At 28.6% G+C, this 17,625-nt stretch overlaps 1 protein-coding gene across 1 annotated transcript in view; it reads right to left on the bottom strand.

The window, feature by feature from the left end:
- Positions 1-247, bottom strand: part of LOC107852236 (extensin-3) — a gene marked incomplete in the record, with an annotated part of 3,861 nt that extends 3,614 nt beyond the window's left edge. Inside the window, 1 exon segment of the mRNA XM_016697290.2 lies at positions 1-247. Within this exon segment, the coding sequence (XP_016552776.2) occupies positions 1-179 (179 nt within the window).
- Positions 248-17,625: the final 17,378 nt, after the last annotated feature.

Genomic DNA, 17,625 nt, shown 5'->3' with positions numbered 1-17,625 from the left:
ACTGGGTGGTGATGGTTTGGTGGAGGAGACTTATATACTGGGTGGTGGGGTGGAGATGGATAGACATGCACTGGTGGAGGAGGAGATGAATAATGAGAATTTGCAGAGCTTTCAGAAGCAAAGCTAAGTGACACTAAAACCACCAAAAGAGTGGCAACTAGAGAGGCCATTTTCCCCATATTTGAAACAAAGGAAAGAAGTTGTTGTTCTCTTAAGCCACACTTGAGCCCCTTTATATAGCTTTTATTTAGGCATTTATCCTTTCCAAGAATTACATAAATGAAGTTAAAAGTCTCAATAAAATGCTTAAAACCTACAAAAAGTTAAATGGCATTTTAATTTGGTTTTGTCATGTTGTCGGCTCAAATTAACTTGAGTAGGTATATTTTTTTTGTTGCATTGAGGCTGCCAGCTAACTAAGCAAAGGAATAAACTATTAAGGACGCTATGCTATTTGTGGTGCAATAATTCAAAGAGAAAGTCTTCTTTTTTCCATCTTTTCAGTATATTGTATTGAAGCCTTGAAAAATATGTGTGGATCCCTCAACTTCCCATGATAATTACAGAAATTCAGCGCAACTTGCTTTTTTTTTTTTTTAATATTACACCATACTTTCCTTTGACATTTCTATTCACATGTATATATGATTATGAATTTATGATCATTATAAAAAGATAATTATGAAAGTACTTTACCATAATCACAAACAGTTGCATGCATTAAATGTTAAATACAATAAAGTTAATTTTCATCATGATTAGTGTCAGTCCTTATGTCGTTCAAAAGTTGATTTTACCAATAAAGCTCAACTATGTCAGTGATTTATAATAAAGTAATTACATTAAGTTAAATTTAACCTGTAAGATTGATGCTTCTAGTGAAGAATATATTAGGATATGCGAATAGGAGAATATAAACATATCAGTATGCTTGAATCAGTATTCAAGCTTAGTTTTTTCATTTTGAGTATAAGGAATTACTGCTATTTATGGCATTCTAGTGAAAGAAACATAATTGTACCAATTGCCTACCAAAAAAATAATAATTGTACCAATTAATTGGTGTGTTACGTGTTCTGACTGGTTAAATAACCTTCACATGTTCAAGAAGCCTGTCAGGGATATTTCAACCTATCCTGTCTCTAGGCTCTAGCTATCATAGCACACATGAATAGAGAAAAACAGTAAATATATTATGTCACGAGTAGTATAAAATATAAATATGATGTATTAGTAGTAATACTTACATTGATAATGTGGGTGTTATTATGCTTGAATTAGTTATGTTTAGATTTGTTTATGTAATATTTGGTTTGATCTATTAAAAATAACATGCATTATTACATAATTTCTAAAAGTATATATACATTCAAACATCTTTATAGTGACGTCTTGTTCGAAAATTTTATGACTACTACAGTGAAGTGTTGTAATATATGTATACTGACAATTGACTTTCAGATCTCATTTAGCGATTATAAATAAAAATATGCAAAATTAGTCGCTGCTTGAATAGAAAAACGGCAAATATTACTAACCTTTTCCCCTTGAAGTTATTAAATAATTAGGGTGCGCTATTTAAATATATTTTTTCCTTTAAATTAGATATGCGTACTAAAAATTTACTGTTTGCATAACATTAATGATAATTACCATAAATATTTTGATAGTTTATTTTGTACGTAATATATTTCTTATAAAATATTATTAGATAATATTTAAATATGCTATTATAGAGAGGTAATTTTACAAAGAGTATACCACTATATAATAAACGTCATTATCGTTATAGGTAGAATGATGTCATAGAGAAGTAATATATAACATAAAAAATTGATTTCGGAGAAAATCAGACCGCTATTGTGAAATATTGTTATAACGAGGTGACGTTATTATAAGAAAATGGCTAAATTGTGACAAAGATTTTAGTCACAAATCTGTCACAAATCATTGATTGTGATGGATTTGTGACAGAAAAATGTGCATCTCAGAACCTGTGGTCATAAAATCATTGTGACGGATTTAATTTTCGTCAAAAAATTATTGTGACGGAACTGAGACAGATCGTCCGTCATAATATAAATCCTTAAATTTGACTTAAATTTCGTCACAAATTTATAACAGATTTGTGACAAAATATTACGTTATAAAATAGTGACAGAATAATTTCCGTAACAAATTTTCAAACCTAGTCACCACAATTGTGACAATATATTTGGTTACAAAGAATTTGTGACAGACTAATTCAGTCACAATATGACTCTCTTATCTATATTAGTAACAAATTTAGGATAGATTGTGACAAATTAAATCTGTCACAAATTTTATTTGAATTTTTAATTTTAATACATAATAATTACGAAATACTATGCTCTCTCTCACACTATATATATAAAAAACATAATATAGAAGATTTATAATATAAAAGTCTGAAGTTAATTAAAACATGCAAAATCACAACTTCAATAAGCAAAAGTCTGCCAATGTTTAAAATTTAAAGCGTATAACTATCCAAAAAAGTGTGACAATATTCAAGTCGACACTTCAAGTAACTAAAGTCTCAAAATATTAAACACTTAAGCATTAGATGAGTCCCTATTAGGGAGAGTAGGATTACTAAATGAGCGAGAAGTTAATGTCATATCGCTCATCATGTGAGACCATTGCTCTTCCATAGATTTTGAATCGATCATCATTTTGTTGCCTCAAACGGGAAAGCTCCTGCTCTACTTGTTGTTGCACCTCCGCTTCTACACGTTCTTGAAGAACTCTCTCTTGATTTTCTCTCATTTGTGAATATAATGAATTTGCCTTTTCCTATTCGAAATGTTCAGTTTATCCATTCCTTTTTCATTTGTTCAACCTTCACACCAACACAAAAAAAAGTATATTTCATTCCTTTAAAAGCAACATATGACTTATCAAATGAAGAGAGACGAAAATAGCTCCAATCCAATAAGTAAATCAAAATGTTTCTGCTAATATATGATGTAGAAGTTATACTAATCAGTTAGTTACCAAGTAGAATCAAGGCACTTAGTAATCCAACAGTATCATTCCTCACCTCCATATAGCATGTAACGAAAATCTGTTTAGCCAAGGAAGTGGAGCAACTAACATACTGAAGAAAACAAAAGAGCATTTTTCATATCCAATCAAATGAAAGCTACCACTGGTTATTAAGAAAGAAAAATGTAAAATAACTATCAAACACTTTTTGATAGAATAACTATCAAACTCTACGAGTTCACAAACGTCGAAAAGTTCATCTTGCAAATGAAACAACCTCCCTAGATAGTCGAGAAGAAATTAAGAAGAAGTGGGAAGGTTTATACACTAACAACAGGCCATTTCAGTTTGGCAATGCTTATGGAAACAAATATGATATCAAGTATGCCATTACAAGTTTCTCCAAAAAGTTATTCAAGGAGCAACAATAGATGGTGGATTTTAAACCGCAAGTCCAAATATATAAAGAAAAAAGAAGAAGCGGAGGATAACATCACAGCAGCAAAGAGCTTGAACAGAGGAGAAACGCAGCAGCAAAGAGGTTGAACAGAAAAGCATAAAAATAAATCACATCTGTTTCACTCATATAAATCACAACTGACAGCCACCCCAGTTTGGAATGTCAGAGTTGACAAAATCCAGAAGCTATAACTCTTATCTTTTGACCAGATATTTGAAAATCTTGTGACGGCCATCACTCAAAATAAATACAATTCCCAAATGAAACTATATAATCACAAGTCCAAAAGCCTGATGCAGATCAGATTTATAGACTTTGTGAGGATAAATTTAGCTAATAAGATAATGAACATGCCAATTATGGATTTTGGTGTGGGTGTAGGTATAGGGGGGTGAGGGTGAGCCTGAGCTTATAGCTACTCAACTAACTTCCCCATTTCTTTTGGGGGAGTAGTGACAACTGGTTCAGTATAAAATTGAGAGTCATTGAGTGATTTATACCAATAAAACTGCAAAATACACATGCTTAACAGAAGGGCTCGCGTTCTTAGCAACTATTGACTCCAACTCGCAATTGAGAAGAGAAGAAAAATGGAGAACACGAATGAATGACAATTGATCTCAGTCTACCCTTGAGAAAACAGGCAACACAACACAGATGTTTTGATAATTTTTTGGAAATAAAAGCATAAGAGAGAACAGAAAAATCTAAGAGAGAAGCACGTCCGCGGGTACACATCTAACTGGTACTACAGGAATAGACCTCCTGACCCTAAATTCTAGGCCAAAGTTAATTAGTTGTTCACAATAAAAGTGAAGGTACTTACAAAAACATAAAGCAGAAGCAGAAAGATCATTACATGAAAATGTTGCAGGCATACATAAATATTGATACAAGATCAAATTCAAACACAAGAAGCAAACCACAACAAGAACAACAAGATGTCAAGGACAATGCTAGTGAATCGAAATAGGCCACACACGGCTTCAGTAGAATGATAGTGAATCAAAATAGGCCACACACGGCTTCACTAGACTTCAAGATTTCAATAAAAATTAGATTTTTAAGAGTACAAGATTGCAACAAGTGTAGTGAATCGAAATTGGCCCCACACGGCTTCACTGCTTCAAGATACAAACAACAAGTCACTCTACTTGCAAGATCTATATTGATCTCAAGCTTTCTAGATCTAAAGAATGAGAAGCTTATTAGCAAACTTAAATTAATGCTCTTCAACTTGGCATCAACAAAACTGTCATCCTTTTTTGGTGCAACTTCTTAAATATCTCTCATAAATTTGGTTCACGGCCCATTTTGGTTGCCTGAAAAAAAGTTCAACATTAAAATCGGAGATAAAGTCAAAGAATTAATCTATTAAAGTATGAAATTTACCAATTTTATAGTATGCTCCACTATTGACCTGGAACCACCGGTATGCTTGCTTGGACCAGTGCCTGGACCACCAGTTTCACTACATCGATTTTGAGTTGTAATATGAGATTTGTTCTTAAACTCATCAGAAGCCCAATATGTCTTCCAGCTTTTGCCAAACATTATCCGACATAAAATTTGATTTGTTTATTTCTCTTCGCCAATGATATGTTCTTTTTGTATATAAGTTGGATGCCACCTTCTTCCAGGTGCATTCGATTATGGAGTAATCTGTAGGATTTCACTAATATGATTTCTAGAAAAAAAAATTAGTTAGAGACATAAACATAACAATAATATTATAAATTTTTAATATAAAACAATATTTACCATGAATTCATGCCAATAGAATTTACGAGTGGATTCAGTAACACGCCTCCATGTGTATCCAGTAGCATCTTGTCGTTCCTTAAAATTTTCTGTGTTGGTCTTTGAGATAGAATGACCATTAGGAACAAACCTGAAATATAATTATAAAGATTAAATTATACATTTTATGAAATTTATTTTTAAAAAAAGGTAAATAACTTTTGTAAAATTATCTTTTCTTACTTTTCCCGACAATTGATATGACCAACCGCCTAGTTGTTAATGAGTTGTTACTAGACCCAATAGGGATATCTACGGAACCAGGAGTATCAGGAGAACCAGCAACCAATGATGGCGTATCACTCATATTCTAAAATGACAATTATTCTATAACTGCAAAACAAAGTCTATGAAAAATGAATTATGCGAAATAAATTGTTAAGAAAGACATAAAGAAAGAAGAAAAAAGTTATCACTTTTACCCATTCTATTCCACTTTAACAAGAAATGTATCAGTGCCTTCTGACACCAGAAACAACCGCACCAAGAAGCATAAAGAATCTTAAAGTTCAAAACTTTTCAGCTATTTCAAGGACTCTAACAACACCCATAATCCACAAAATGAAAACTAAATCTCAAAACTTTAATTCAAAACACTTCAAGAACTTAGCTTTTACAGTCACACAAGAACAAGAAAGACCATCAAGATTCAAGAGACAACCGAAGACATAAACAATAACAACAAGAAGATAGTAAGAAAATCGAGGTATAAGAGACGATCTATTCCAACAACTGATTGAGATAAATTCCAACTTAGTCTATTCCATACCTCAAAACAATCTATTCCAACGACCGCTTGAGATAAATTCCAACTTAGTCTATTCCAACAGAACTCTAACTTAATTTATTCCATACCTTAAAACAATCTATTCCAACGACTGCTTGAGATAAATTCCGATAATCTATTCAAAACAATCTATTTCAACAGGCAAAAAACAATCGAAATTGAGATAAATTCCAACAATCTATTTCATACCTCAACAAGTTGCAAAATCGACCTATTCCATACCTCAATAAGTTGTAAAAAAAATAGAAATTGAGATAAATTACCTCAACGAGTGAAGAAGAAGAATCGAAATTGAGATGAAATAAGAGCTTGTTCGTAATTTTCAATTCCATCCAAATCTAGAGGGAAAATTTATGAGAAAAAAATTGTAATGAATCGTGGTTTTACATACACGGTTAACAACTAAAAGACCAGGCTTTTCAGAAACTGAATACCATTTAATGTCCAATTGTATCCATTTTAAAAATTAGAATTAACCAGCAGACATCCCAATCTTACCATTCGAAATTTCAAAAAGAAGATTGGATCTTTTAGTGTTTGAAAAGTTTGAAGTTAGCATCAAATAAAAGATTGCATTAGTTTTATTTAATGAAGGACGTAATAAGAGGGAAAAGTGAAAAACGGAGAAAGCAGAAGAGGCATGCGAGTAATTCAATTGCTAGGGCTTAACAAGTCTTGTAATAAAGAGAAAAAAGAATTAGTGCATAAAATCGATCGATTTCAAAGTGCAAGTAAGGTATTGTAGTCCATAGATATTTCTATTTTTTCGACAATACACTCAATTTAACTACATAAAAAATATAGAGAGATGAAAGGATTTTGTGGAGTACATCATCTGGGAGTGAACTTATTCTATCAATTCCTTCAATCTTGGATTTTCTTGAAGATGTTTATATCAATTCCATTAGTATATCTTCAGATTTGAACTATTTAAAAACAACAAAAATAGCAACAAAATTAACTTGCCTTGGAGATTAAAGAGGTAGAATGGATTTCTTCACAATCATGCTGGCCCAGCTACCTATCTTCATAAACACTAGCATCGAAACAGATTTTTTGGGGAAAAAATGTATACAGCGGGTGTGTTTGGTAGTGAGGGAAATGCTTTTCTTCTTCCAAATAAGAGGAAAAACGATATATGTAAAAAAAAAAAAAAGAAGGGAAAACTAAAAAACTTTTAGAACCAATTCTATTTTGACGGAGAAAGATCCGTCACAAATAATTTTTTTTATATTTTTTGTGACGGTATAAATTAGTCACAAATTTTTATTACATTAATTATTTTTTAAAAATAAATAAATTGTGATGGAATGCTCAATCTGTCACAAATTTAGTCACGGATTTGTGACAGAAAGTTATTATTTTTCTTTTCAACTTTAATTTGTGACAAATTATGTCTGTCACAAAAATTATATTTAAATCTGTTAAAAAATTATCACAAATCTGTTACTCTTTGAATATTTATGTGAAAATAAAAAAATTTAAATATATTTATGCAAAAATAATTCATCATAAATTCATAAAAATTCTATCACAAATTGTGACAGAATTGTTCTGTCTCAAATATTCCATCATAATTTGACCATTTTCTTGTAGAAAAATCTGATTGTATTTGTTTAAAAATTATCCTTCACAAATATGATGGAAAGGACGTGACAAAAGTTTTGAGGAGTAATTGTATCATTAATCAAGCTAATGGCATGTGTGCTTGAAGCCCTTTATATTACTAATATATGAAAATCCATGGTATTGGTGGATACTATTGCCTCCCACCAACAATAAATATTAGGTAACTCTAAAGAATCGGCTAGTGTTTTTTGCTTCTGCTTGAATTTGAATCGGAGACCTCAAATTCTCAACCTACTTTATTGACCATTAAACCACAACTTTGAATGCTAATGCATGCATTATTTTTCTCTAATACTCTCTACCAAACGATCCATAAGAAATTGATCAAGAACAAAGTCCGTTGAGCACTTTCAAGGTGATTTTTTCATTAAATAAAGAATCAATTACTTGACTCCAATCATGAAACTCAAAGTTAGTAGGTAAATAGAGGATTTAAAATATAAAGAAGTAAATATTTAAAAAAAAAATAAGAAGAAGAGAACTCATTTATCTACTATATACTAGATATCAGGGGCCCGTGCTAGCACGAGCCAATATATATATATATATATATATATTACTTTTTGGTTTCAATTTATGTGAAATAAATAGCATTTAGATGATAAAATAATTTAAATTTTTAATTAATTATTATGATTTATAATATTTTTCTTAAATTTCAACTGAAGTGACTAATATAATTAGAGAGTCATCTAAATATTTTACATCTTATAAATTTTGTAAGTTATTAATTATGTACTTTATAATATTTTGTACATAATTTTTTGATAAGATATGAATACTCTCTCCATCTCAATTTATGTGGCACAGAAAAAATTTTGACAGTCAATCTTATATATATATATATATATACATACAATACACACACATATATATACACACACATACACATACATACATACATACATACATACATATATATCTATAATCTATAATCTATAATCTATAATATATTAAAAGTGTGAAGACCCTTAGAAAAGTGATTTAAACTTTTTGTTCTTCATTAAAAGACTCTTCTTTAGACAAAACTATTTTTTTCATTATCTTCTTTAATTTATTATTCAATTACTTTTATTAGATTATTTAGACTTCTAAAATATACGGGACTCCTAAAATATATGGAAGGAGAATCAATTAATATTTTTTCTTGTATTGATCAATTAGAAAAACATTTCTAAAATAGAATAGAAAGATACTCCTAAAATAAGACTCTATTGAAGAAATACTTATATAAATAGTGAGATGTATGTTAAACTTTCGAAGAAATCAATTTACTTATTGGGAAAATATGATTGATGATCATCTAAATTAATTCGGTTGCATGTCTAGATTGGTGGATGCTTAATTTTTTAATGCTCAACTTCTATGTCGGTCAATTTTGAGGAATTTTTTTAGGTAAAGGTTTGGTTTAATTGTATTATTTTTATATCTTTGTTTTGAATTTTTTTTAATGTAAATATTGAGTTTAGTTGTATTATTTTGATATTTCTATTATCGTATTATTTTGTTATAATTTACAGATGGTAGATGAGTGTCAGACGGCTATGAGAGAATTTTTATGTAAAAGTTAGATTTAATTATATTGTTTTGATGTCTCTATCATCGTATTGTTTTGTTGCATTTTACAGGTGTTAGATAAATGTCGAACGACTTTGACAAATTTTTTTGGTAAAAGTTAGGTTTAATTAAATAAACTCTTCAAAAGATGTTGATTTAATTACTTTATTTATCTTTGTTATTTAGACAAATATCTTTTTTAGTATAATGTTTGAACTCAATAACGTGATCACACGCGCGAGGTGCGTACACCTAAACTAGCATATATATATAAGAAGAATACATATACAGACCCTTGAACTATTTGACTTTTTCTGTATTGGCACCTCAATTAAGCCTTGAACCTATTAAACCCTTTACTCCTTCATAAACAGTGTCAATTAAGCACAAATCGTACAATTTCAGATTAAATTTGGTGTGTGAAATCCTCTTGCCATGACATGAAAATTATAGCCAATGATAAAATTACATGTCATCAAAGAAAAAAATCAAAAAAATATTTTTTTAAAAAAATGAAAAATAATTTTATTTCCTTACCTTCTTCTTTCTCTATCCTTCCACCATTAAACCTCACTTTCAATTCTTCATTTTTCCACCAAAACAACACCCAACAACCATCAAAGGAGGAAACAGTTTACCAATTCAATACACATTCATATACAACAAACAACAATAACAATTTAAAAAAAAATATTATTTTTTTGTCTTCTTCTTCCTCTAATCTTCCACCATTAAAATTCACCTTTACCCCTCCATTTTTCACCAAAACAACACCCAACAATCATTAAAGGAAGAAAAAGATCTCTTACTTTTGAGGAATTAAGCGATGGCATCAAGAACTTTTACACGTTCCGCCATCAATTTTCATTGACCAACATCAATTTTTGATGTTGAATTTTTTCACAAAAAATCAATTGTAATGTTGAGAATTTTGATATGGAAAAAAAAAATTTAAAAAGAAAATTACAGCAAATTATGGTTTCTCACTCTCCTAATGGAGAGTGTATTACACATTTCATGTTAGCAATAGTGCTTTATTGACCCTGTTTGTGAAGGAGTGAAGGGTTCAATAGGTTCAAGGCTTAATTGAGGTGTGTATACAGAAAAAAGTCAAATAGTTTAGGGGCTTGTGTGTGTGTGTGTGTGTGTATAGTGCTTTATTGACCCTGTTTGTGAAGGAGTGAAGGGTTCAATAGGTTCAAGGCTTAATTGAGGTGTGTATACAGAAAAAAGTCAAATAGTTTAGGGGCTTTTGTGTGTGTGTGTGTGTGTGTGTGTGTATATATATATATAAAGTTCTCAATTATTATGATTTACAATATTTTCTTATCTCATTTTCAAATAATATATGTTATTTTATGTGTTCCTCCATCTCATCTCAATTTATGTGGCACTAATATAATTTCGATAGACAATTAAATTTTTTATGTTGACATATTATTTTGTTCCAATGTTATCTTTTTTATGAAATATTATTAATATTTTAGTGTTTAAATGATCATAATATAGTAAAATTACGATTAAAGCTGTGAAACAGACATGTCTTTTTATGATGTTCATCAATTATATTTTTAAAATAATTTAAGTTTTTAACTATTGTGATTTGTAATATTTTTCTTCTATTCCAATTTAAGTGGCATTGATATAATTTCGAGAGCCAACCAAATATTTTATATCTTTGTTTTCTAAGTTGTTAATTATTGCGATTTATAACATTTTTTATTTCTTGAAATATATAACAAATTATTTTTTTTTAGATTTTTTAAGTTGTTAACTATTGTAATTTATAATACTTTTTATGTAATTTTCAAATAATATATTACTCTTCTTGTCCAAACTTTTGTGGCATTGATAGTCAATCATATTTGTTAAATAATTTAAGTTTTTAATTATTGTGATTTATAATATTTTTTCTTCTATTTCAATTTAATTGACACAATGCTTAGATGATCATAATAATTAATTAGGTGTAATATTTAGTAAAATTACGATTGAAGTTACTGAAGCAGACATGTTATAAATGTCTATTTTATTGTTTATTAAATATGATTAATTTTTTAATATATAAATAAATTATAATAATTAATTAGGGATAATATAATAAAATCACGAAGCAAGCTGTCGAAGCAGACATTTCGAAACTAAGTTATTGCTCTCACACTTCGAATATACTCTCTTTGTTTCAAAAAGAATGACCTACTTTCCTTTTTTAGTTTGTTTAAAAAAGAATGATCCCTTTCCTTTTTTGACAATACTTTAATTTCAACTTTCCACATGACATGTTCAGGACCATAAGATTAAAGAACATTTTGATACATTTGACAACTTTAATTTAGGGTCACAAGATTCAAAAATCTTCTTTATTTTTTAAAACTTTGTGCCAAATCAAAATATGTCCTTTTTTTTCAGCAGAAGTAACTACTAGAAATACACTAATATAATTTTTTGACAAGACGCCCTTAGCTCCGACCATATCCCCAAGACCCAACGACTCACACTCCGACTTGGAAGTGAGTCAGGCGGGAATACTACGTGGAGCATTTTTACTAGGTTATTTTCATAGGATTAAATCTAGAGAAGACGGGAGAAAAACTTTGCATATGGCCCATTTTCAGTAACAAATAAAGTAGAGTCAATAACTCAAATGGTCACTCAACTTTAGACTTTTATCCTAGAAAGTCACTCAACTTTGGACTTTTATCCCAAAAAGTCACTCAACTTTGATCTCTACTCAGAAAGCCACTCAACTTTCACATTTTTACTCAGAAAGTAACTCAAACTGAATGACTTTCTGAATAAAAATGTGAAAGTTAAGTGACTTTCTGAGTACAAATGTGAAAATTGAGTGACTTTCTGAGTACAAATGTGAAAGTTGAGTGACTTTCTGAGTAAAGATCAAAGTTTAGTGACTTTCTGGGATAAAAGTTCAAAGTTGAGTGACTTTCTTAGATAAAAGTTTAAAGTTTAAAGTTGAGTGACCATTTTAGTTATTAACTCAAATAAAGCAAGGTTGTTCTTTCTTTTTGACTGGTAGAGAAGGCAAAAAACTATATTGAAATTTTGTGATTCAACAGGATTTTTATTACATATGCATAATAAATTTGTTTTAACCTTATCTATATAGAGTAATTTTTAGATTAAAAAATTTGAATGAACTATCTTGCGTTCCTAACTAAGGTCATGTGCCCCCAAACCCAAGGATTCTTTCTCATGAGGCTTGAGCCGTCTAGAGACATATGTTATAATCTTGTCATGGTGCATCAACACACAATATAATTAAATAATATATTTAAATTGTAAAACTCGATAAGTTGACTTTTCTATATTTCAAACACAAATTCAAAATCTTGGATTCACCTCTCTCCTTGTCACACACCCCCAACTCAGAGGATAGTAGAGGAATTTCATGCATGTGTAACATTTTTATTAGGTCATTTTCGGTGAGTTAAATCTAGAAGAGATGAGAGAAAAGATATTAATGTAGCCACATTTCAGTGCCAAATAAAGCAATGTAGTTATTTCCTTTTGGGTGGTAGAGAAGGCAAAAAATTCAAATATTTTTATAGCTCAATGTTGGAAATTTATGTGATTCAATAGGATATTTATTAGTAAATACATAGTACAAAAAAAATATGTGAACTTATATATTATTGTAATTTATCGACAAAAGAGATTTAGATGAATAACCTTGCACCCCTAGCTCCCGTCATGCCACCAACCCAACGACGGAGCTAGAGTTCTAGCTGCAGGCCCCATTAATTTGGCCAAAATCTTATATATTGGTGTTAAGAATTTACTTACTATACTGGAAAAAGGGTCAAATTTATCTTTCCTTGTATTTTTGGATTAAATTTATCCTCGATATTATATTTTAGGTCATATTGACCTTCTTGTTAAGAAGCTTAATTTCAGTGAAAAAATTTGACTAATAGAACTAAAGGGGTATATTTGTTTGTGTTTTTTTGTGGCTTGAGTCTGGCTGAACGGATTAGATTGGATGTGTTTTATTTTAAAAAATAGGACATTTAACTTTGATTTGGATTTTTCTATTAAAGTATTGGTATGTGTGACAAGTTTCTTAACAACGAGGGTATATTTGACTCCAAAGTATGAAATCGAGGGTAAATTTGATCCCAAAGTATGACGAATGGTATTTTAGCCAATTTTTCAAAGTAAAAGAGTAAATTTGGCCCCAAAGTATGAAAAAGAATATATTTAGTCAATTTGTTAAAATAAAGATGTAAATTTGCCCCTTTTTTCTACTATATATAATTAAAGGATAAATTATGCGAAAACACAAACTTAAGAGGTATAAATTCATAAAATTCCTTATCTTTTAAAATATTTCATAAAATCTCATATTTCTCTTTTTCCTCTTGATACATATTAAATAAGGAAGTGACATATTTGCATTTATTTTAGAGAGGGAAATAATGGGAGAGAATCTTTTAAATATCTAAAAAAAAAATCAAATTTAAAAATTTCCATCAGATCTTATTACTTGCAATTTACAAGTTGATTCAATTTTTTTCCATCTCTATTTAGTTTTTTCCTTAAATTTTTGAAAGTTTTACTGTGTACTTCATGTTGACAGGCATTTATATTTTTTGGAGAATCCTCATACTGTAGAAACTAAACAATCTTATAGTTTTCCGCTAAATCAAGAAAATGACGATGACTACTGTAATGATTCACAAAATTAGATATCGAATTCGGCGTTGATACATATATAATGTTGTTAATTTCTTAATACATTTTCATACTATAAACGGTGATACATATGAGTGATATATTTACTGTCAATATATTGGTGATAGATATGAGTGATATATCTGTTATAAGAATATTGGTGATATCTATGGCAGATACTTTTTTATAGTGATTCATATTTTTTGATTTACTTATAAATATTTGATACATTTAACATAGATTTGACATATATAAACTATTGATTTTTGTGTGAGATTGAATTTTGAATAATGCGTAATGAGTAACTTGATCAGATGTATCATAGTGATAGCAAATGTATCATTATGATACATCTAGAAGCGATTTACTCCCCGTAATAATTGAAAATCAGTTACTTCCTTATTTAACTAACCACTCAGTTATAAATATATTACAATGCATATGCATCAAAACTAAAAATATATCATAAAAAATAAAATTTAAAATATTTTATAATTTAATAAAATTATGATAAAATATGTTACAACCCAATAAAAATTCAAAATGCATGTAAGTTATCCTTAAAATAGGCAAAATCCCATAAGCTAACTTTTCTATATTTCAAAGCTCACAAACTCAAAATTTTGAGTTCACCTCTCTCCCTGCCGCATACCTCAACTCTGAGGGTGGGAGGGGAATTTCAGGCATGTGTGGCATTTTCAGAGAGTTAAATCTAGAGAAGACAAAGGAAAAACTATGCATGTGGCCCATTTTTAAGTACCAAATAAAACAATTTGTTCTTTCTTTTTGGATGGTAGAGAAGGCAAGAAATTCAACGACTTTGTATCTAAATATTGAAAATTTATGCAGTTTAATAAGATATTTCTGAATGTCAATTATCTTAGATTATCATCATGGGAACAGACAAAGAGGTGGAAAAATTCATGTTTAAGCAATGGACTAAAGTTAATACTCCCTTCGTTTCGGAATAAGTAAATTATTGGGGTATTTATTGGTGTTTCAAAATAAATGAATCATTAAATTTTTTTTCAAATTTACCCTTATGATTTGATAACCAATTAACTTTTGAAAAGGTATTACAAAGTCAGTTTTTTTTTCTTTTTTTGGGTAAAATAGAAAGTTATGTTAAATTTATGTCTTTAATGTTTTTTTCTTAATCTATGTGCAAAAATTCAACAATTCATTTATTATGAAACGGATGGAGTAAAAGGTATCCAAAAGCTAAAAAGGGAAAATGGAATCCAGAAGGATCCAGACATACAACATGTCAAATTGTGGTAGGCAAATGCATTTGAGTATTATAAAATCATAACATTTTAAAATTAATTATTCAAGAGAGAGGAAAGAAACAGTGTATTATCTCTAATAAAAACATAATTAATTACAAATTACATTGTTAAATTACTTATAGCTAACAAAAGTTTTTAAAAAATCATCGCAAGCAGTCCGCGGCAAAATAGAATTAGCAATGGATTTTACTATTGTAGCTACGAAAGTTGTCCATAGTTTTTTTTTTTTTTTTTTTTGTAGTGATATTGCGTGAGGGTATTGTTAACATTTATATATTCAAAAGAAGGAAAAAAAAAAAAAAAAAGAGAGATTCTAACAACTTTCTGAGAAAAGTGAAGATCCCATATAACTTAAATAATAATTATTAATTCCTACAGTACTAATTGATGGGAGCTTAGACCTTAATATTCAAAAGCATAATACAAGTTTTTTATAGTAATTGGTCAGTGGCAAAAACTAATAAAAGGAAGCTTCCACCTTAACTAATGAACAATAATTTGTTAGTTTAAAGGCAAAGAGTATCAGAACCACCAATGTTTATGCTCTCTTTTCTTCAAATTTCTTTCAAGTATCATATATCCAGGGCTAAAATCCAATTCAATTTGTCAAAAATTCTAAGTATATATCATCAAATGCATTGTCATATCCTGCTCTTGATTTTTAAAGCATCTTCTTTGCTTTTAGTTTTTGAAGCCAATGTGATAAAGTCCTCAAGAAAATAGATGATTCTTGGTTTCATAATTTGATTTTCTGACACTATAAAATAAATAGAATTAGTTGCAAACTTTGTCGATGCTAAATAGCTTTAGCTATCATAAGATTTAAATAGCTAATTTCATTGCTAATTAAATGCTAAATAAGATTAGTATCAAATTTTTTTTGAGCCAATAAGATGATCGTTGCTGATTTCTGATTTTTTATTTTTTAAATTATTTGAAATATTTGGACCTTTTAGAATATGTATTACCAAAGATTGAAATTTCAAATTCTAACAGTAATGTGGCTACTGAAAATTTGACTTGTCAAAGGGAGAAAGGACAATCAATTCAACGTTAGATGACCTAACATTTAAGAGAAAATAGTCTAAATCCCCTCCAATCTATATTCGAAATTTCAATTATACACTTTAACTTTGTAGAAGTATTATGGCTAGTTTAAAATTGAAATTATTATATCTTTAAAACTGACATGGTAAGGAGAGTCTGTTTCACTCTCTTCACTCTCCTTGAGAGAGTAAGCACCAAAAAATCATTAAAACTTTATTAAATTTATATATATCTTTATTTATAATCTATATCTATAATGTATAATTTATATTTATAATCTATAATATAATATATAATAATAATAATAATAATATATGAAAAGTGTGAAGGGCCTTAGAAATATCGTTTGAACTTCTTGTCTTTCATTAAAAGTCTTCGTTTTAGACAAAATCGTATTTTCATTTTTTTTTTTATGATATTTAAGAGTTGAAAATCTATATCTATATCTATAATCTATATTTATATCTATAATTTATAATATATTAAAAGTGCGAAGGGTCTTACAGACGTCGTTTGAACTTTTTGCCCTTTATTAAAGTTTTTGCGTTAGACAAAATTTTCTTTTCACTATTTTTTCATAATATTTAAGAGTTGAAAATTAATTAAATATACTTATTGTAAAATCTTTCCTTATTAAAATTCAATTAATGAGAACTAATACTATTTCCATTAGGTTAAGAATTCTAAATCAACTAAATTTGATTTTAGGAAAATTTTAAAAAAATCTATAAATCTACATATACAATATATTAAAAATGTGAAAACCATTAGAAACGTAATAGTTTAAAACCAACTAAAATTTAATTTTTGCAAAGTTGCTCAAATATTAGTATAGTAAGTGATTGTTTTTTTATCCTTGCATAGAGCTAGGACTTGATTTATTTATTTTACAAAACTACTTTTTACGTCTTCTTTTTAAAATTTTTATTGTTTTTAATTAGTAAAAATAACTTGATATTGTACATTATTTAGGTTGGGAGTCTTTGTTTTAGACAAAATCATTTTTTCACTATTTTTTCCTAATATTTAAAAGTTAAAAATTAATTAAATTTATTTATGATAAAATTCCTTATTATAAGTCATCAAAATTTCACTATTTTTTTCTAATTCAAGAATTGAAAATTAATTAAATATATTTATTGTAATACATTTCCTTATTAAAAGTCATCATAATTAATGACAACTCATACTTTTTTCATTAGGTTAAGAATTCTAAATAAACTAAGTTTGATTTTAAGAAGATTTTAAAACTCTATAAATTTATAAATCTACATTTGCATCTACAGTATATTAAAAATGTAAAGACCATAAAAAAAGTAATAGTTTAAAATCAACTAAAATTTGATTTTTGCAAAGTT

This window comes from Capsicum annuum, chromosome 4 (assembly GCF_002878395.1).
Source record: "Capsicum annuum cultivar UCD-10X-F1 chromosome 4, UCD10Xv1.1, whole genome shotgun sequence".
Classification (NCBI taxonomy): Eukaryota; Viridiplantae; Streptophyta; class Magnoliopsida; order Solanales; family Solanaceae; genus Capsicum; species Capsicum annuum.
This window is presented reverse-complemented; position numbering and strand designations above follow the sequence as displayed.